The sequence below is a fragment of the Bubalus bubalis genome, chromosome 3 (assembly GCF_019923935.1).
Source record: "Bubalus bubalis isolate 160015118507 breed Murrah chromosome 3, NDDB_SH_1, whole genome shotgun sequence".
NCBI lineage: Eukaryota > Metazoa > Chordata > Mammalia > Artiodactyla > Bovidae > Bubalus > Bubalus bubalis.
In genome coordinates this window covers 86,146,766-86,168,725 of record NC_059159.1, presented here as the reverse complement: position 1 = coordinate 86,168,725, position 21,960 = coordinate 86,146,766, and the positions used below count along the sequence as shown (strand labels likewise).

The 21,960-nt window shown below is 39.8% G+C and overlaps 1 protein-coding gene across 5 annotated transcripts in view; it reads left to right on the top strand.

Annotated features, from left to right (window-relative positions):
- The window catches only part of FOCAD (focadhesin), a 301,517-nt gene that overhangs the window by 245,910 nt on the left and 33,647 nt on the right, over window positions 1-21,960 (top strand). For all 5 annotated transcript variants that reach the window (XM_044939795.2, XM_044939797.2, XM_044939796.2 and 2 more), the window contains 7 exons: window positions 2,254-2,401; window positions 4,517-4,636; window positions 6,407-6,529; window positions 6,992-7,069; window positions 7,959-8,030; window positions 9,320-9,422; window positions 11,345-11,425. In XM_044939795.2, coding sequence (XP_044795730.1) covers window positions 2,254-2,401; window positions 4,517-4,636; window positions 6,407-6,529; window positions 6,992-7,069; window positions 7,959-8,030; window positions 9,320-9,422; window positions 11,345-11,425 — 725 coding nt within the window. The remainder of the gene's footprint in view (window positions 1-2,253; window positions 2,402-4,516; window positions 4,637-6,406; window positions 6,530-6,991; window positions 7,070-7,958; window positions 8,031-9,319; window positions 9,423-11,344; window positions 11,426-21,960) is intronic.

Genomic DNA, 21,960 nt, shown 5'->3' with positions numbered 1-21,960 from the left:
TGAGGAAAAAAACAGAAAATGTACCCACCCTCATGGAGGGTGGTGAAGAATGTGGACACTAATTAAATCAACTCCCAGATAATCTTCATCAGAATTTATCATTAAAATTGTCTGAAGTGAATTAGTACAGGGTATTAGCAAAAGTAGCAGTTACTTAGTCAAACAAGGAGAAGAAGTTAAATTTTAAAGTATTAATCACATTTGTCTAACTATATCTTTGGTTTAATTTCAGGTTTTTATATTCATCAATATAGAAAGACGGCCAAAAAACTTTCCTGTAGAGTATAAATGAAAACAAAGACTTTAAATCCATTCTAATCAACAGCAGCCTTTCCTCTTTCAGAAATGTGATTTGTCTCTAAAGCACATAATGTTCAGATGTTAGATGTTGATTTCACTGGTTAAAATATGCATTATGCTAGTCGAGCTTGCTGTTAAGTTCATGTAAGCCAAAACAGCAGTCCTGCCTGACTTGGAGTGTTGCTGAAGTAACTGCTTGATACAAGATTTTCTAATGCCAGATTTTTGTGCAATAGAACCTGGGAAAACACACCTGAGACATGTTGCCTTCTCATAAGCATTCCATCCTGGCATCACGCAGGGTGCCTAGAAGGGCTGGGTTCAGACTGGGAAGACTAAGAAATCTCATCTTCTCTCCGTGCTCTTCTGGAAACTCTCTGCCTGACCTTGAGCAAATCCTGTAGCCCCTCCATCCTTCTGGGCATCTCTTATCAGAGGTGGGAGCTCCGTTGTCACAAAGGTGTCAGGGGAAGTAACTGTCATGTTTGAGAAACGTGTGAGGGTCTTGATGCCAGCCAAAGATGCTATGTAAGAGTAAAATGACATAACATATAACATACGGGCACTGAAATATGTTCTTGGAGAGACGCCCTGGAATGTCTTCTTAAGCAGCAGGTAGCAGGAAGCGAGGCAAGCCAAACCAGAGAAAGGATGATTTCTGAAAAACTCAGCATTTCCTCAACTTGAAAAACAACAGTGATGATAGAAGAACTTTTTCAAAAGAGTAAAAAATTACCCTCAAGCCGCATTATCTTATCATACTGACTAGAGGTTTTCTGGGAGAACAATTCTTTTCTTTAAATGGATGTGTATTCTTTCAGGGGAATGGGGGCACAAAGCCCAGGATTCCAATTGAATTGTCACATGGGGTAACTTTTGACAAGCCTGTCATTTGTCCATTTTCTCTCCTGACCTGGTGGTACTTGGAGGGATCAGAGGGGAGAAGAGGATTAATGTCATTGTGCGCAGACAAATACACAGTTTCTTTGAGACAGAAATTCCACTTGTTGAAGTTGACTAGGAAACATGAAGCTCTTAGCAGTACCTCGTAACCATGCCTTGCATTTGTTCCCCACCCTGTTATTAGTCAGATGTCCTCAGATCATACCCTGAAATCTAGGCTTTTCTCTCCTTATGCAGTTAATCAGAGTGCTCTCATCATAGGTGGGGAGGGGACCACAGCGTTTCTCTAAATGCAGAGATAGAACTGGTTTGACTCATTTTTATACCTCCTTCTCATATAGAGTTTATCAAACTGTTTGTTTTTTAAAAAATTATTTTGTTTCAGCTGAAGGATAATCACTGTACAAACTATCTCTTTTTAAAAATGGTTTATTTCTTTATTTTGGGGGCTACTCTCTAGTTGGGATATACAGGCTTCTCACGGAGGGGGCTCCTCTTGTTGCAGAGCACAGCTCTAGGATTCATGGGCTCCAGTAGTTGTAGTACGTGGGCTCAGTTGTTCCAAGGCATGTGGAATCCTCCTGAACCAGGACTCAACTCGTGTCCCATACTTTGCCAGGCAGATTCCTACCCACTGCACCACCAGGGACGAACCTGTCAAACTATTTCATGTATTTATTTGATGTATTTATCTATTTTCTCCATTGGGTACACAGCACTGGCATGGGCCATAGACACCTGTTTGGATGGTGGGTATCCTGGGGAAAGAAATAGCAACCTGCTCCAGTATTCTTATCTGGAGACTCCCCATCCACAGAGGAGCCTGGTGGGCTATAGTCCATGGGGTCGCAAAGAGTGGGGACACGACTGAGTGACTAAACAACAACAATCCTTGTGGGGGGCTTATAGGGTGTGCATGTATACCAATCTGCAGTTAAAATCCAGCCAGCTCACCTTGGGTTGTAGAGCACTGGTAACTCCCGTGATAAGTGAAAAGCGAGGGCATGGATTTCTTGTAGTTTTCACTCCTCATCTTTTTTGGCACCCAAGCACGGGCTGTATACTGGGAGTTGGACTCGTCCTGTCCCTCATGAGTCACAGCGGCCAGACAGAGTCCCGAGTTCATGTGGCAGCCTCACTTCGGAAGCTCTCCGCATACCTGGATGACAGCGGGAGCCAGAGCAGAACCTTCCAGGAGGTAGGGGACCAAGGTTCCACTTCCCTTCCCTCTGCGGGCTTTTGTCTTCCTCTCGCTGCTTATTTTCTATTTCCCCTGTGTTGGTGACTCTGAAACTAAATCCTTCCTCAGTTTCAACGGGGCTAAGAAGAAAATCTGAATGGCAAACAACCTATATATTAGATCATAAGGATTTCAAATAGTGCAGCTGTTTAAATCAACTTAGACTTACATGTGGCATATAAGATAAGAGCCCTGCGTGAATACAGAACCCTAGCTCAGCATCACTAGAAGGCTGTTTCTAAGAAAGCTGCGATTTCTGGAGGAAGGTTAAATGGAGATTTTTAGAATTAGGATCAAGCCAAATATAACTTTAAGAAATGGCCAGGGATAAGCTTAAGAAGTTACAGATCCAAAAGGCATTTGATTTCTTTTTCTTTTTTTTTCATGTCAGCCAGCATGAAAAATTATTGAGGAAATTCCCTTTGCCACACTTAATGAAAAGATTTTTCTGTGATGGCGCCAAAAATACGCAGAATCAGGATCCTGGGCCCCCGTCTGTGTGTGGACCGTGTCCACCAGGTCGTCTGAGGCCCGTGTGTCTGTGAGCCCAGGTGAAGCCTCGTCGCCAGGCTCTTCTCTCTGGGAGGTGCCTGGGCCGACCTCTTGGCCTGGCCAGATTCTCCCTCTCATTAGAGCAGATCCTATTTCTCCCAGCCTGCCCACAATCTATTGATGAGTGCATAATGGCTGCTGTGTTTCCCGGCTCGGCTCCTCTGCTTTCAGCAATAGGCCTTGTTGAATCGGTGGATTTCTTTGGTGCACAGAGGCTTGAAGTTTTGTTCTAAGACATGCACCGCATTTCCATGTTTAAAGTGGTACAGAGCATGATTGGAAACTATGTGTTTTTTTAAGCTGAAGGAGAAAATGTCATAAGCGAGGAGCAATGCGATTAATAAAGGAAAACAAGGTTTTTATAAATTGAAGCATCTGTCTGTCCTAATGTTTTGATTTAGAAGGCCTCAAGCAAGTAGTTTTGGTTTTTCCTCTCCTCTGATTTTTGTTACCCAATTTCTACCTTAGAAACTGCCTTTCTTTTTTTCATGCTGTATCAACCAGTGTGAGGAGCTGAACATTTCTACTTTGTCTTAACAGCATCTTTGTGAGGGAGGGATTCATCCTGAAAATGCCAAGGCAGAGAGGGATGCGTCACCTTGATTTGGGAAAATGGAAGCTCAAACTGATGGAGTGACTTGCTTAAAGTTACTTAGCCAATCAGTGGTCAATTTTAGATATACACTTAAATATTCTGTTTCTACTCCCAGCATTTTTTAAAAGATTATAATATGTTTGCTTATTTATTCATTTGCATATTAAAATCACACCAGTGCTCTGAAGTAAATAGTATTATCCCTATTTTACACAATTATCTGACTCTGAAACCTACCTTCCTCGTTTATCATGCTCCACTGCTTCTACTAGGGAATCTTAATGTAGCAGCGTTTTACTTCTTTGAATTTCCTCTCTTGTTTGACTTTGGATCAGAGTCCATTGCCGTTAGCAGTATCCACTGGTGATGAAACTCTACTTCTACTGTTGAAGGAACTTTTTGATTTAGTCTAAAGACCCAGGTTTGAATCTCACTTCTGTCACTTGCTAGCTATGTGTAGTTGAGCCTCAAAACTTCTATCCAGAAAGTAATAACCCCTATCTCATAATATTGTTATGAAATATAAAAGTTGGGGTTTCCCTGGTGGCTCAGCAGGAAAGAACCCACCTGCCAATGCAGGAAACATAGGTTCGATTTCTGTGTTGGAAAGATCCCCTGGAGGACGTAATAGCAACCCACTCCAGTGTTCTTGCCTGGGAAATTTCATGGACAGAGAAGCCTGGTGGGCTACAGTCCATGGGATTGCAGAGTCAGACACAACTGAGTGACTAAACAACAGCAGCAACAATAATATAACAATAGCAACAAATAAGTTAGGTGGCAGAACAGTGCCCAGTCTGTAGTGGGCATACTCGAATCCAATCCTTATCCTAGGAGTAAGTTTGAGAAAGTATTCGTGTCGACTAAACCGTGTTCTTTCATTTCCCCTCATGAAGCCCTGTGTTTCTGCTGTCTTTTCTTCTCAGGTCCTTGCCTATACCCTCAGCTGTGTATGTACATCTGCATTCAGTGCCGGCATCATTGAGGCAGTGGAGGCTGAAGATATCATGAACAAGCTTCGACTGTTAGTGGACAACAACCGGCAGGTGGAATTTCTGGTTATTTCTCTGTGGGTTTCAGGCTGCTTTGAAGTCCTAGTTCTTATTTACTCTGATTTTGACTTTTTAATGAAGTACTTTTTTGTGCCCAGAAATGAGAAACGTCTAATTCTTATCCAAGCTTTAGCCAGTATCTACAGACATCTTTTTCTCTCTTTATCCCCTATAGACACTTTTTTCTTTTTTGGTATGAGTATGAACGTCTTTTTGCTCTCTCCAATTATTGCTCTGTATAAGATCTTAAAGCACATGGGTAGTGAATAGAAGAGCTATGTAAGGCAGAGACAAAAATTCATAAAGATAAAAATACATAGAATAATCTAATCAAGTAAAACCTCCACAAATTCAAAGCAGAGAATCTCTGCTCATGACTAAATATATAGGAAAATTTAGATTACTGCAATGTAAATGAAATACCCTTTAAAATGTCCCTCTGAAATATTAGTCAGCCTTCAAAAAGAAGAAAATTTTGACATAGGCTATGATGTGGATAACCTGGAGGGCATTATGTTGAGTGAAACAGGCCCATAGCAAAAAGACAAGCACTGCATGTTTCTGCTGATATGAAGTACTCAGAGCAATCAGAAGTGTAGAGATGGAAAGCAGAATGATGGTTGCCAGAGGCTGAGGCAGGAGCAATAGGGAATTAAAGTTTAATCCGTATAGAACTTCAATGTTGCAAAATGAAAAAGGTTCTAAAGATGATTGGGAGTGATGGTCACACAGCTTTGTGAATGTACTTCATACCATTAACTGTTCACTTAAAATGGTTCAGTTCAGTTCAGTTCAGTGGCTCAGTCATCGCTCTTTGCGATCCCATGAATCACAGCACGCCAGGCCTCCCTGTCTATCACCAACTCCCGGAGTTCACTCAGACTCATGTCCATCAATTCAGTGATGTCATCCAGCCATCTCATCCTCTGTCGTCCCCTTCTCCTCCTGCCCCCGATCCCTCCCAGTATCAGAGTCTTTTCCAATGAGTCAACTCTTTGCATGAGGTGGCCAAAGTACTGGAGTTTCAGCTTTAGCATCATTCAAATTTTATGTTACGTGCATTTTGCCATAATTTTTTAAAGTTGGAGGGGGAAAAATGCTCCTTCTGATTATGCATGCTCTAGAATTTCCGTGTTTGTACTTTGTTTGCTTGGTTGTTTATTTTTTAGATTTCTCTAAAGTCTTAATATTGGCCATTGTGGGTTATTACAGGATTCAGGCCAGATGTTAAGCCTATGTTGTATTTTACTGTTATTATTTTATGGTTATAGGCCTATTGGCTTACATTCAGAATAGATTTTGCCTTGTAAATCAACTATACTTCAATACAAAAATAAAGTTAATGTAAAAAGCAGGAAAAAAGAATAGATCTTGCAAACACCAAAATGTAGAATTTTCATATGCTGTGCTCATTGCAGGACTTTTTCCCTTCTTGTTTGGAGGTTGACTAGGCTTGGGTGATTCACCTTGATATTTTCACTCTAATTCTTTTCTTAGAATTGGGATTGTTTGACCCAAGTCAATCACTAGTGCAGTGTTTTTTTCCTGAAATATACCACTCACTGAAACTGAATTCCTTACAATTAGGCTGCAATTGCTATTGCAAACTGGTCTAGGTTTTTTAAATCTCTGAGGTACAGATGGCAACAGAACGTGTCTGTAGGAAAGGAGCCCCTCAAAGTGCTTATTTTGCTGTACATGAACATTCTTGATCTGTGCCAGTCTTCTTTTCTCTCACCTCTTTTTAAAATTTATTTCTAACAGACTTCAGGTTTTGCCCTGGCGTTAGGAAACATAATTCACGGCTTGTCTGTGTGTGGACATGGAAAAGCTGAAGACTTGGGCAACAGATTGCTTCCGGCCTGGATCAAAACTGTCCTAACAGAGGTAGAAGGCACCTCCTGCATGTTATTTTATATTTTTATAAAGGAAAAAGAGCCACTTTATTGGACCATTTATAGGTGCTGCCATAAAAGCATAACCATAAAAAAAAAAGGCAGTATCAAATGAGACAATGTACTTTTAATGCCTTATAAATGATACATCCCGTTAACCATTGTAGTTGTTTTTCTTTTTTTTTTTAACTGGCTATTTTGTTAGTGTTTTAATTTTATAACAGCACTGTGGTTTTGAAAACTAAAAAATAACAAGAAGCCACCTGGGATCTAGCAACTTTAACTTGCTTACTTTATTCAAGTCTGCTGCCTTCCTCAGTTCAGTAATGCAGGTTGTGTTGACCCTACAAATTTTGTACCATTTTGACCATTTGTTTCTCTGTGGTACAATTCTTATCAAATTCAAACCCAAGGATTGTTCCCCTCTTGACATTTTCTGATGCTTTGTTTTCAGGGCGCTCCCACAATGCTTTGCTTGGCAGCTCTTCACGGCATGGTGGCCTTGGTAGGCTCCGAAGGGGATGTAATGCAGGTAAAAAAAAATGAGGGTGACACCTGAAAGTGTGCATAGTCACAGCAAGGAGAGAATACCCAATATCTCATCATGCTAAGGAAGACCGATATATGCTCATGGTAGTGGTTACACTGGGCTCTCTGGTGTCTTTATATATGCTCTTGGCCAAGAATTCTTTTTGTACAAATTTGTTCCTTGTTGTATTTGGATTGTAGGAATTAAACCTAGTCAACGTATATACTTTCCATAAAGTTCTCTGCCTAAGGAAAGCAATTGGATCCTAAGAAATTTCAAAAATTTGAAATAGGAAGCTCCACCTTGCATCTGTAATGTTTAAATATGTATCTATGTAATTATGCTTTCTATAAACTTCAAAAGTTTCTAAAAACTTTAAAAGCTTTTCTACTGTAGACTTGAAAGAAAGTGAATGTGTTAGTCTGTCAGTAATGTCTGACTCTTTGCGACCCCATGAACTATAGCCCTCCAGGCTCCTCTGTCCATGGAATTCTCCAGGCAAGAGTACTGGAGTGGGTTGCCATTCCCTTCTCCAGGGGATCTTCCCGACCCAGACAGTGAACTCTAGTGTCCTGCATTGCAGGCAGATTCTTTACCTTCTGAACCACCAGGGAAGCCCATATGTATGTATAAATTTACAAGTAATTCTAAGGCATTCCTTTGTTCATACAGTAAAGGTTTATTAAGTGACTGCTACTTGCCACACTGAACTAGCCCTGGGATATCAGTAATTTAATAAAACATGGATCTTGCCCTCAAGGAGCTCACGGTTTTTGTTTTTGAAATATAAGGACATATGATGAGTTATTCCATAGCTTAGATGTTGACAACTGATACGGTGGGAGTATCATTATCTACTTTTTTAAGTGGTTATTTCTCCTTTTTCTTTCAGCTGAAGTCAGAAGCCATCCAGTCCTCTCAGTCTCAAGGCAGACTTAATGAAGTCATTAGAACTTTAACTCAGGTGAGAAGAAGAATTTCAAATCCTTAAGTGGGAAAACAGATATTCCCCTTTGCTGTCTTTTCCTCTCTCATGATACAAAATGTCTTACGTAGAAAATGGGGAAATCTCTGGTTATTCATGGTGAGTTCCAGGGGCAATGGAGAACCGCTTAGGGCCCTGTATTTGCTGACCAACATGCACCACCTCTGGAAAAAAAGAAAGCTTGAATTATTGAGTTAACTTAAGTTGCTTTGGTTTCTCTTAAAAATTTAAACCTGACCCTGCAAAGAATGTCAGGCCCTCTGGACAAGGAAAAATAGAAGACAGCCAAAGGGCAGGGCAGATAGCTAAGCTGAATGGTCAAGAGGCGCTAGTTCAGATGTCACTAAAAGTATTTGGGTGAATTATTATCAGAGTTATTCTTGGCTAAAGAATAAAAATGTCCATCTGCTCAGAAATGATTTTATATTTTCAGATTTTTATTTAAAACATCATGACGTTCATTGAATGGAAGAAGCTAAAAAAATATCACTGAGGCTCCTCTCAACCTGAAGCAGCTGCTGCTCACATGTGGTCATGTTTCTTTATAAGCGTTCTTATTTTCTCTGCATAGTTGCATTCTTACCACATGTAGAACTTTGTGTCCTAGGTTTTCACCTGGTGTACTTGTCTTTTTTTTTTTTTTTTTAAACATAGCTGGTTATAATACTCACCACATGAAGAAGTTGTAGTAATTCATGCCTTTGAAAGCAAACAAATCCTGAAACAGAAGAAATTGTCTTTTGCATGTATGAATGTAAATATTCTCAAAAAATTTTCCTGAAACTTAAATTGCTATAACTTGGGTAAAAAAATCTATAAATGAAAATATTATTTAAAAGATCATATTGTGAATGGTAAAATAGTAATAGAGCACTGTTTAAAGAAGAGAACTAAATAATATCTCCTCCTACTTTTAAACGTATTTTAGTCCTAAGCAACTATCAGCCCTTTTTACTTTTGGGATTTTCTTTTCCCATTTTTTGAAAACTCCTTTAGACCAGTCTGACTCAGTGAAATCTGAGACAATCACTGATCCCTTCTGTCATGACTGATAGATTCATTCATTCTTTCATTCAGCAACACTTGTTGATCACCTCTATGTCCCACATTTAGCGTACTACACAGAGGATAGTACATCTTGTCATAGAACTTCTCATTACCAGCCAAGCTACCACCTCATAAAAGATTAGCGACCTTCTGTGTGTGGCCTTTTATTGAGTGGAATTTGTATCTTGCCCATCGTTGAACTGTTAACATTTCATTCATAGGTCATCAGTGTGTCTGGGGTGATTGGTCTTCAGTCAAATGCCATCTGGCTTCTAGGACATCTTCATCTGTCTACTCTGTCCTCAAATCAAAGTAGAACCTCGGGTAAGATTGGAGTCATAGAACATGGGAGCTGGAAGGAGGGGTGCTGACGTGGGGCTATCTACTTTGTTAAGAGCGTTAATTTTCATAGCCGCCCTCAGGGCTGCGCATTATTGTCCCTCTTTTATGTCAGAAGAGGATGGATATTTCATTAAAAGACTCTTCATATGGCTGGAGTTCTTCTGGCCCTGGCATTGAGAAAAGACTGAGGTAAGTACTTTTAAAGATATGTGTCTCCTTGGCCTTGGAATTAAAACCCTAGGTCTTACTGCAACAAGATTTTTTCTATTTCTATTGCTTTTAAATAAAAGCAATAAAAATATTTGCAGTTCCCACGTGGTTAATTTATGTATGTACTTGGAGGTTTTCTGGGGAAGACATCAGTGTAATACACTGGGACCTATATCTGCTCCTTGCTCTTTATAGAATTTTGACCACTGGCTCCCTTGGACTCAGGCCAGGGCGGTTTAGGTACCAAAGTTTCCTCATTAAAACCTAGTTTCACACATCCCCTGACAGGTAGTCTACCCACAGCATTACCAGGAACATGGGCCACCATAATTACTGTCTCCCTGCCTTTCAGTCACTCCTTAGCTATAGAAATAGGGCATGGTTCCACAGCATTCCCCACATAATGAACTTTATACATTTAAAAGCTGTCATACCGTGAAGTGAAGTGAAAGTTGCTCAGTTGCGTCCAACTCTTTGCAACCACATGTACTGTAGACTGCCAGGCTCCTCTGTCCATGGAATTCTCCCCTCTGTCCATGGAATTCTCCAGGCAAGAATTCTGGAGTAGGCAAGAATACTGCTGTTCCCTTCTCCAGGGTATCTTCCCAACCCAGGGATCGAACACAGGTCTCCCACATTGCAGGCAGATTCTTTACCAGGGAAGCCCAAGAATACTGGAGAGGGTAGCCTCTCCCTTCTCCAGGGGATCTTCCCGACCCAGGAATCGAACCGGGGTCTCCTGCATTGTAGGTGGACTCTTTACCAACTGAGATACCAGAGAAGCTGTCTTATTAAAACTGGAAAAAGAAAAAAAAAAACATTGTCATATTGGAAACCCTTGGTAATACTTGTCCTGAAGGACAGTGGTCTCTCAATGTCCTGGTAAAAATAGCATGTTTATGTCAGGCTTTTGCTTTTTAACATAGGCTTGTCATTGTTATGCTATGGGCTACATATATTCAAGGTCAGTTGTAGTAAATCATCTTATACACAGGTTCTATGGAGCAAAATGACTGTGTATCTGGAAAAATACAACTGCTCATTTCTGATGGAATTTTCCATTGGAGCCATCTATCCCAGTAAAAACCATCTCATTAAACAATATGGGGAACCAGGAGGAAAAGAATCTAAGAAACTCATAGGACTCAACTAGCATAAATGTTACTGCTTCGCTATTTCAGGTCAGCAGGCACATCTGGTTTTTTGTATGTGTTGGTCACATAGAGGTCCCTGTCTCATGAAATAAGAGAGTGACTAGTATTAATACTGATTGACATATTTCCATGGTTCATGTATCTGACTCAGGATGCCCTTGATAGCCCATAGAATGGTGGTCTCAGCTTAGAAGTCCAGCTTAGGACTCCTTGCTGACACAGAGGTCACTGGATTGGAGTTCATTGATGTGCCAAAGTGGAAAAGGGTGGTTTTTTTTTAAACCACTTCAGTACAATTTTCGCCTTCTATGGTTTTTTTTCCAACCACTCCCAGGTTTACCACCGTTTTAGATTTGCTTGCATAGTCTCAGCCACTTAATCTAATAGAATTAGTTGCAACCACAGAGTATTGTTCTGAGATTAATGGCATAAACATCTCCGCTTTGTCTCTAGGTTGATACGGCAGCATGAGATCATTATCCTTCCTTCATTAGTCCTGCCAAGTTCACTGGTTAATTTGATCATTTTCTGTCTCCACAGTGCCTACTGACTACAGCTATTTGCCTGAAAACAGTTTTATTAGAGCAGCCATTGGCTTCTTCGTTACAGGAGGAAAAAAAGGCAAGTGAGCACATTTCTTGACTCTTTCTTTCTACCTGTTAAGTTTGTATGCCCTAAGCTTGCTTCTGTAGATTAAACAGTACAAATCTGGAAGGGTGAATAATTTCCCCTGCCAGATCATCTTTGCAGTAGAGCTGACTAGGAAACCAACTACAAAATAAGTGATACACAAACATACATACTGTGTATCCTCCTGAAATTACCAATTTAATATCTAATCTTCCTTTTGGCCATTTCAAAAGTATAAGTGCACATTACTTTTATTGTCAGTTTCAAACGAGTGTGACCTAAAAAGAGAAAACACACATTTGTATTACAGGACCTGACTTGGAGGTAGGTCTTCTTGAACTTTGTGTGATCACTGTATGTTGTTGGAATCACTGGCTCTGGTTCTTAATTTTAGCTTGTGTTCTTTTTCTTTGCAGTAATGCCTTTGTGATTCTTTGTTGCTGCCACCAACAACCGACAGAGATTTAGTGCTTTTGTTTTTAACTGGAGCCAAAATAATCCCACATTAATTTTTAAGTAAATGCACATTAATGATACACACCTATAAATTTATGCTTTGAGGAAAAAATGGATCCAAACTGAGTGTGTTGTGGCTCAGGAACCAGTTTTATGTAATGTTCTTTCATTGATGTTTTGCTAGTTTCATTCTTCGTTGGGCTGATTTTGTCAGTCTGGGCAAAACCAATGCCTGTATTATAACAAATCCATCCAAATTTTAGGGGAAAAGTCTTTAAACAAATTAAAATGAAGACATCTGGAGGAAGAAAATTTGATTAATGGAGGTCATGGAGGAATAAAATCTTACCATTGGAAGGGACATTAGAGGTCATGTCTGTTGTCTAAGTTTGTACTAGGTACAGTAATCCCTGGAGCTTCCAAGTTATAAACTACTTTCATAGCTTGGACATAAATTCCCTTAGTTTCTGGAGTTCCAGAAATTGTGCTGTTATCCTAGAGTTGTGAGTTAGCATAACTTGCTTTTCATATCTTCAGTGAAAGTTGGTATAATGCTATGTCATTGTCAGACAAGGTATGTGTAGGCATGACCATGTCATTTATTACACATAATATGGAGTTGTTTATATATTGCCATAAAGTAAGTCTTTTTAAAGTAGATGTTGTAGCAGAGATGTCTCCATTAATAGGAAATTGAATTCTTACTAAAGGAACATCTATAATTTCCATGGCTAGAATAATTCTAGGAACATCTAAAATTTCCTTGGCTAGAATAATTCTAGGAACATCTAAAATTTCCATGGCTAGAGTAATTCTAGGAATATATATTTTTGCTCTAGTTTTTTGTTGGTTTGTTTTTGTTAGTTTGCTCACTGATATTTTATAAACTTTTAAAATGATGCTAATGTGAGGTTTTTTCCATGAGATATTTCTTATTAGATCTTATTAGATTCTTAAACCAAATGAAACACAGACTCCTTTTCTAGTGACTAAAATGTCATTTTGCTCCCTAGATTCATATTTCTTAGCAGAAGTGAATTTTCTCTGAATCTTGTGGAAAATTCTTGATAAAATGTAAGATTTTTATGATTGGTCTGTCATGATACAATAGGATATATTCTGTTCCAAAACTGAAAAACATCAGGTGAAATTGACATCAGAAATGTTATGTAAAATCTTGCTATTAAAGCTATTTGAAGACAAGTAAATGAAGTATTTTAAAAATGGCTTATTACCAATCAGATTTTTGGCATTTTCAGGTTGTGGGAGAGGGCTGCCTTTTTGTCAGGTTTCCTGACTAGATTCCAGGGAAAATCTATTCAGCCTTACACATTACTAATGATGACCCCAGAGGAGTGGGGGCCGTGGGAGGCTGACCTCCGCCTCAGAAGCCCATTTACAAAGACAAAACCAGACCCTGCTCTATGGGTCTAAATGGGATGGCCAAATGCGGAGGTGTGCATGCAAACGAGTGTTTTCTTCTTCAATATGCCCAGCTCATTTGAATTTTAATAACTCCCTTCTGAAGCAGCTTTTGAGTTTAAATGTCTGGATGTCACTCATCAGAGCCCAGTGGGGCTGCTGATAGGAAGGATGACAACTTTGGTGAACTCTTTTGAGGAAGAAATGGCTTGAGAGAATAAAAATCAAGCTTGGCATAGGCAAAAGGGAGAAAACTTTTGGGATAGCATGGCTCCATTGCCTCTGTGTGCCATTTAATAACTTACGAGAGGAAGAACAACGTTGTACGTTATCCTTGATCCACACATATGCCGGGATGAGACTGGATGAAATGATCTCAATTTTAACCAATCACATCTGAGACAGTGAATATATTAGTCTGCGTTCTCATGTTTAGGACTTTTCTCATTTTAGATGCCCACTTTAATACTCATACAATGGAACATACCAGATGTTCATAGTATCCATTCCTTCACACAGGCCTACATTTTTAAAACATGCCAAATAGATAAAATTCCTTCCATTTTTGAAAGACTTCAGTTAATAGTTTTAAATATAACTGGTTTTTTGCTATACTCTATAACATTTTATTTTCTTCCCTAATAGTCCCACCTCCTGGCAGATGTAATATTCCTTAACCTTTGTAATCATCATAATCTATTCCTTTGGATATTTATTGACTGTGCTGGATTTAAAATTTGCTTATAATCTAATCCCTCCTATTCTGGAATTATTTTTTTCTTCTTAAGGCCCTCTAACTTTTGGCTCTTATTTTTCCTTCTTTTCTATTCCTTTATTCTTTCTCCTGATTTCTGATATTTGTTTTTTCTCAACCTCAGAGTATATTCAGATTTCAAGGTTTTTCCTAATTTTAAAATAAAACAGTTAAACTGTCTTAAAAGTACTTACTGAAAGTCATCATTTATTTTTGGTGATAATGTTATACATTTCTACCTAACAATTAACGGGGACTTCCATGGTGGTCCAATGGCTAAGACTCTGTGCTCATGGCTCAGCTGGTAAAGAATCTGCCTGCAATGAGGGAGACCTGGGTTCAATCCCTGGGTTGGGAAGATCCCCTGGAGAAGGGAAAGGCTACCCATTCCAGTATTCTGGCCTAGAGAATTCCACAGACTGTATAGTTCATGGGGTCACAAAGAGTCAGACACGAATGAGCAACTTCACTTTCTCTAACAATTTAGGGTTATTTTCTTACCAATTCTCTTGCTAGGGAATATGACTTTCCAAGATTTTTCTACTAGGCTTTAAAGTTTACAGTAAGAAGTATTCATTTAAATCCTTAAAATTAAGTCATTATGAATGGCATTTCCTTCTTGATATGGATTCATTGGTCAGTGATTTGAGTGTATAAGAGTTGGACTTGTACATAAACTGGAAGTAGGTAGATTGTTGATTGATCATTTTTGGATTACTAGCATGAGATATAATTGTTGATGAGTCTAACCAAAAGAACAGAATTAGTGAACTCCAAGTATAGAATAAATGATATGAGAAAGCTATCCTGTTTTTCTGTTGAAATTATAAAGTTGGTTACCAAAGTATATTATTTTTAAATAGGTTAGTTTAGTAATAGCTTACCAATACAATTCTTTTTACGAAGTTATTAGAAATGAACACATGTGTATAACAGGCTTCCCGGGTGGCACTAGTGGCAGAGACTCTGCCTGCCAACTCAGGAGACGTGAGTTCCATCCCTGAGTTGGGAAGATCCCCTGGAGGAGGAAATGGCAACCCATCTAGGATTCTCACCTGGAAGATTCCATGGACCAAGGAACCTGGCAGGCTACAGTCCATAGGATCGTGAAGAGTCGGACACAACTGAGCAAAGCAACATGTATATAACATGAAGTTCAAAAACAGTATGAAGAAAAAGAAAGAATTCCCTGTAAACTCACCACCTAGAGATAGCCTCAATAGATATTCCAGTGTGTGTTCTCTAGCTGTGTATGTGTTTATATTGAATTATAAAATATATATTATTTTATTGTCTTTTATATATATAACAAGTTTCCATGTAAATGGACATGATCACCACTAATCTCCTGCCTAAGGAAGGTTGGGAAAGTATGAAGAGCATTCTTGCATTGCTCTCTAGACTAGTGTTAATAGAGTATGTTGGGAGAGTATTTAATTTCTATTTTTTGTTGTTGTAAACATCATAAAAATATTTGAAAGAGTAAACAATTATCCCATGGCTTTCAGCGTATGTTAGTTGCTCAGTCGTGTCCGACTCTTTGAGACCCCATGGACTGTAGCCTGCCAGGCTCCTCTGTCCATAGAATTTTCCAGGCAAGAATACTGAAGTGGGTTGCCATTCCCTTCTCCAAGATATCTTCTTGACCCAGGGATCGAACCCAGGTCTCCTGCATAGCAGGCAGATTCTTTACCATCTGAGCCACCAGGGAAGCCCTTTCTAACAGCTATTATCACTTTAAAATTTTACCTTTTAATTTGTTCCTTTTATGTACACACAATGTTTACATATTTCCCAGTATACATATGCTTTGTATTCTTTAACCTAACATTGTAAACATTTCCCTATTTTCCATATATCTCCATAATTATCATTTTTAAATGACTGACTATAGAATGTTCTGTCAAGTTGATGAATCATAATTAACCCATTTCCTTATTGGTCATCTAAAATGTTTCCATAATAGAGAATATCCTTGTGAATGTGCCTTTCCTTAGGATAAATTCTCATCAGTTTATAATTAGACTCTGAGGATGTGATGACTATAAGGATGGCATGGCCTCGTTGCTCTTCAGAAGGATTGTATCAGGTTTCAGTACCTCGGCCCTGTATAAATATCATAGCAGCTTGTCGTCATAGAGGTTAAAAGCTTGGGAGCCAGACTGCCTGGGTTCATAGCCCACTTATATGGCTTCTCAGCTGTGTCACTTCAGGCAAGCTGCTTAAGTCTGTAAGGCTCAATTGCTTCTGTAAAGTGGAAAAAATAATTGAATCTTCTTTCTAGAGTTTTTGTAAGGATTATGAGTTTATGAGTCATTTTATATAACAGTGCTTAGAAAACAAATAAAGAATAAACCCTTTCTAGTTATCACATTACAAAGCAGACCTTCATTTAGGTAAACAAATGACTATAATACAAGCCAGGCAGGTATAAAATGATGCCTTAAGGCTAATTTGCATTCATTGTCAGAAGGAATGAACATTTTTGTATGTATTTACCATTTGAGATGTGGTTTCTTTTTTTAATTAAATGTTAGACTTCCTTTTTGGGGCTCCCCAGATGGCTTAGCGGTAAAGAATGTGCCTGCCAATGCAGGAGACACAGTAGATGCAGATTCAATCCCTGAGTCGCGAATATCCCCTACAGGAGGAAATAGCAATCCACTCCAGTATTCTTGCAGGATAATCCCATGGACAGGAAAGGCTGGCGGGCTACAGACCCTGGGGTTGCCAAGAGTCAACCCCGGCTGAGCACACACACACACAGGGAAGTACATAACCCTACAAGCCATAAGGAAGAAAAAGAAAATTCCATTATCCTGTTTACATTTTTTTGTAGACTTTCTCATGTAAGGAAAAGCTGCCTGCCCTTCTTTCTGTGCTTCCTTCCTATCTTTCTTCCTCTTTCTTTCTGTCTTTCTTTTGATATGGACCACTAAACTCTTACTGTATTTAATTATTATTCAGTTATTCATTATTTTGAATTGTCCTCAAATTGTTCCAGATTAGATAAGAGTCTCTGACTCTTGTGTCCTCCTGAGATAACCTCATCATTCTTTGAGTGCCTTTTGTTTATGGCACACAAAGATGTTCTAGGTTCATCTTATTTTATCCTCAGACTTGTAGTAGCCTAAGAACTCAAGTGTCTTTTAGTGGAGAATGATATTTAGGAGTCAAGATCTGAGTACAAATTACTACATTGCTACTGAGTTAATCAGTGCTCCTAGGCCCTTTCAGTGGACACTTAGAAAATTTGTTCTCTCTCTTCTTCCCTCCCCTCCCTTCTCTTTCTCTCTCACATATGTCTGTATTTTCGTGTCTAGCTATGTGTGTTGAAAACCATGAGTTTACACCAATATCTCCAAACCAGTATCACAGATTTCCTTCTGCGTTTTCCTCTTCTTACTTGTAACCTCCTCTAGAGTTGTAAGAAACCCAGCTCCTGTTATTCTCAATATATTTGCCAGAGTCCTGCTAAACCTGCCTTTCTCTCTCTTGGGCCCTGATTTCCCCTGGGCAGCTACCCTGCTTGGCAGCCTTTCTGGTGCTCATGGGCTCAGGGATGTTTTTGTTTCTGGTAACACCAGATGATGTACTTGGTCCTAAGACAGAACATCCTACCAACTCTTATGTCTGACTGAACCATCAGAATCACCAACTGCTATCAACAGCTGTCTTGATTAGCAATGCAGAAAGAGGACGAGATGGTTGGGTGGCATCACCTGACTTGATGGACATGAGTTTGAGCAAACTCCGGGAGTTGGTGATGAACAGGGAAGCCTGGTGTGCTGCAGTCCATGGGGTCACAAAGAGTCAGACATGACTGAGCGACTGAACTGAACTGTACTGATCTTGATTATATAGTGGTTCCTGGCAAGGGGCTTAGCATCTGCAAAAATATGCCTGCTGTCTTTATATTGTCTACCTGTGTTTCCTAAGGACTTTGTCTAGAAAAATCCTACTCATCCTTTCCATCTTGTTTTAAACATTCTTTCCTCAGTGGAAGGCCAGGGAGGATTCCCAGATGTTCCCAGATTAGTGTATATTTGCTATGTGATCCGTTCCTTTATGTTTTTCGTAGTACTTTACATATGTGTAATTATCTGCTTAATTATTTGTGATTCTTTGTTTAAAGTCCATCTTTCCCATTAGATTGTAATTTCCTCAAGGGCAGGAAGAGCTTCTGTGTTTAATTCTAAATGCTTAGTACAGAGTACTTGGCATGTTAACAGTTTTCACATATTTGTTTTTCTACTGCTTTAATCATGTATACACACACACACACACACTCACTCACACACACATTTCTTCTAAACAGTGCTAAAGATGGAGAAGGTAAAGATATATCCACACTATATAAGGGACATTATGCTGATGATGGAGCATAGACACACCAGCCACTGTTAGCCTTCTTGTTACCAAACTTTTCCTATAAGGGTTATGCATGTACATTATAGGGTTGAGATCGGATCCTGTGTAGCCAAAGTATGTGTGATAATGGGTCCTGTTGTAATGCATTATGTTCGGATATACCATTTATATCAGGGTTCTTTGAAGCTGTCAACTGGGTGAGGGATTTAAAGCAACTTTGTACCCAGATTTTAAAAACATCTGGATCCTTTTAACAAGTACTGTTAGGCCTTTTGAGTTCCAAATCCATTGTCTATAAAGCATTCCAGTATTTCTTTTTATCTGAAGCACTTGTGTGAAAGACGGAGCTCTGTAATAAGGGAACTGATCATTCCCATATCCTAGGTATGTGTTCTTGTGTCTGATGCTGATGATCTCTGGGGAGAGAACCATGTGACTCTGTTCTCCCACTTTAGGGCTACCTCTCTCTCCATACCTCCCCCCACATGCTTAGAACTACCACGTATTTCCTCCATTCCTAACATCTACTATAATTTCTTTCATTCCAGTTAGTATCAGAATTAACCTGTAAATATAGTGGAAAATTTCTGTGTGATTCTAGCTCTGTTAGTCCATACTAATTCTCTGCTTTTTTGAAAAGTGGAAGATGTATTGCATGATAGCACTTACTGGATATTCTGTGCTCCATCTGACAAGTTCTGCTCATTTCTGACACTTGCTTATATATTTTGTTTGTTTGTTAGTCGCTCAGTCTGACTGAGTTGCTCAGTCGTGTCTGACTCTGCCACCCCATGGACTGTGACCCACCAGGCTCCTCTGTCCATGGAATTCTCCAGGCAAGAATACAGGAGTGGGTTGCCATTTCCTTCTCCAGGGGATCTTCCCGACCCGGAGATTGAACCCACGTCTCCCACATTGCAGGCAGATTCTTTACCATCTGAGCCACTGAAAGGTTGTTACTGAACCACGAAAGACACCGGGATTCTTGGCCTCCGGAGGAGAAGAATTCAATTCGGGGCCAGAGACGAGGCTTGATCGCTCAGAGCTTTTGTGTAGTAAAGTTTTATTAGAGTGTAAAGTGTAGATATCTCCCCTTGGAGCTCAGTCGGTAAAGAATCTACCTGCAATGCAGGAGACCTGGGTTCAATTCCTGGGTTGGGAAGATCCCCTGGAGAAAGAAATGGCAACCCACTCCAGTATTCTTACCTGGAGAATCCCTGTGGACAGAGGAGCCTGGCAGGCTACAGTCCATGGGGTCGCAAGAGTCAGACACTACTTAGTAACTAAACTACCACCAAAGAATAAAAGAGATAGAGAAAGCTTCTGACATAGACATTAGAAGGGGACAGAAAGAGTGCCCCCCTGCTAGTCTTTAGCTGGATCTTTTATAGCTACTGCTGCTGCTGCTGAGTCACTTCAGTCGTGTCCGACTCTGTGCAACCCCATAGATGGCAGCCCACCAGGCTTCCCCGTCCCTGGGATGCTCCAGGCAAGAACACTGGAGTGGGTTGCCATTTCCTTCTCCAATGCATGAAAGTAAAAAGTGAAAGTGAAGTCGCTCAGGCGTGTCTGACTCTTAGCCACCCCGTGGACTGCAGCCTACCAGGCTCCTCCATCCATGGATTTTCCAGGCAAAAGTACTGGAGTGGGGTGCCATTGCCTTCTCCTACTAGCAAGCTGTTAATTATAGAAAGGAGATTTCTCAAAACTGAGAGTGGCACCAGGCCCCTCACCCACAACATGCATTTTGAGATAACATTGGCACCAGGTGAGTCATCCCAGGCCATAAAATGATTAGATTAGGAGAACAGTGTATAAGTGAAACATACAGGTTTGTCAAATAGGTTCTGAGTCTTAGACGGAACTGACTTGAAGAAAGACAGAGTCTAGGGTAAAGGCATAGTTCATTAACATAGCTGAAGACAAACATTTCCATAAGAAAAACACATTGGTTAGCTCAAGGTTTGAGAAAAGTTCAGATGGAGCCAGGTGTCGTCATGGCAACACAGAATTTTAAGAGATACTTCCTTTTAAATTTGTATAGAGAAGGGGAAAAAAATCTAACACTTGTTGGTTTCCTCCTGCCAATTAAGAGAGAGATAAGAAATGTCAGGCTTGCAGCCTGTTTCCTCCATTTGGAGACCGCTGGCCTTCCTGTCTATTACCCTCTCACCACCAGGGAACTTGATATATTAGGTCAGTTCTAAAGAGTGTAGAAACAACACACAAAGTGTGTAGATAGTGATGTGCAGGTACTGGTGAAAGTTTTGTTGTCCTGTCAAGGGAGAGCTCGTTGTCTAAGCAAAAAGTGAAGTGAAGTGAAAGTCGCTCAGTTGTGTCCAACCCTTTGTGACCCCATGGGCTATAGAGTCCATGGAATTCTCTAGGCCAGAATACTGGAGTGGGTAGCCTTTCCCTTCTCCAGGGGATCTTCCCAACCCAGGGATTGAACCCAGGTCTCCCACATTGCAGGCGGATTTCTTACCAGCTGAGCCACAAGGGAAGCCCCTAAACAATAAAGGATCTAGAAAATAGTCATATTTCACTTTGAGACCTGGTTTAGAGGACAGGTTTAATGTCTTCCCTGATTCTCTAGCTCCTCTGGAAAGTTCAAATTTCCTAGTGAATTCTGTAGAAGGAACTGGGATATAATTTTATATAATTATAAAAACACTTGATCTGAGAAAAAATTTAATAGAAATCTGCTTATGAATTAAAAGATTTCCAATATAGAACTGGATTTATGTCCTCAATAGGAGAGAAGAATAATTCTATGCCCAGATTGTCACTACACTATCTGCCAATTCATCAGACTATTTCTGTGAATTGTGAGCCAAAACTCCCCCAAAAAGCATCTTAAATTTTGTTGTTGCTATTGTTGTTTTGTGAAATCAAAGACCCCAGTTTGCAGCCAACTTTGTGTGTGGACAGTCACCACGTGTATATAGTTATACAGTTATGTGAATACCCAACCAGGTAATTCCTATCACAGCATTTTTTTTAATCACGCCTGATTTTTCCTCGTCTGTTCGTCCTCTCACTAGAATGTCAGCTCCACGGTGACTTCTTCTGCCGTGTTCGACACAGTTTCCACTGTCTGGTAGCTAGTAGATCCTTAGCTGAATAAGTGAATGTGTTTATGAATATATTTACTTTTTTTCGGTTAGAAATTCTTCTCCTTGTAATAGCAATAGTTAACTCCCTGATAATATCTCCTGTACTCCTATTATTATATCACAAGGTGGAATAGAAATAAAGCTTCAGTTACTGGTAACACAGCATAGAAGAGTGGCAGGGGTGCTGAGCTTTTAACATTTTCAAAAAGCAAAAAAGTGTTTGTTGGCAGGGAGAAAAACAGCGCTGGAAAGCACACTACTAATTTTACCTTCCCAAGTCAGCAGAGGCAAAGATAAGGAGGTTTGCTGTGACTACTAAGAAAACATGCTGATCCTTGAGATAGCTGAAGTTCTAAAACATCAGAGAAAGGCCTGGATTAGAAGGATGGGTTTACTAGTCATCAATG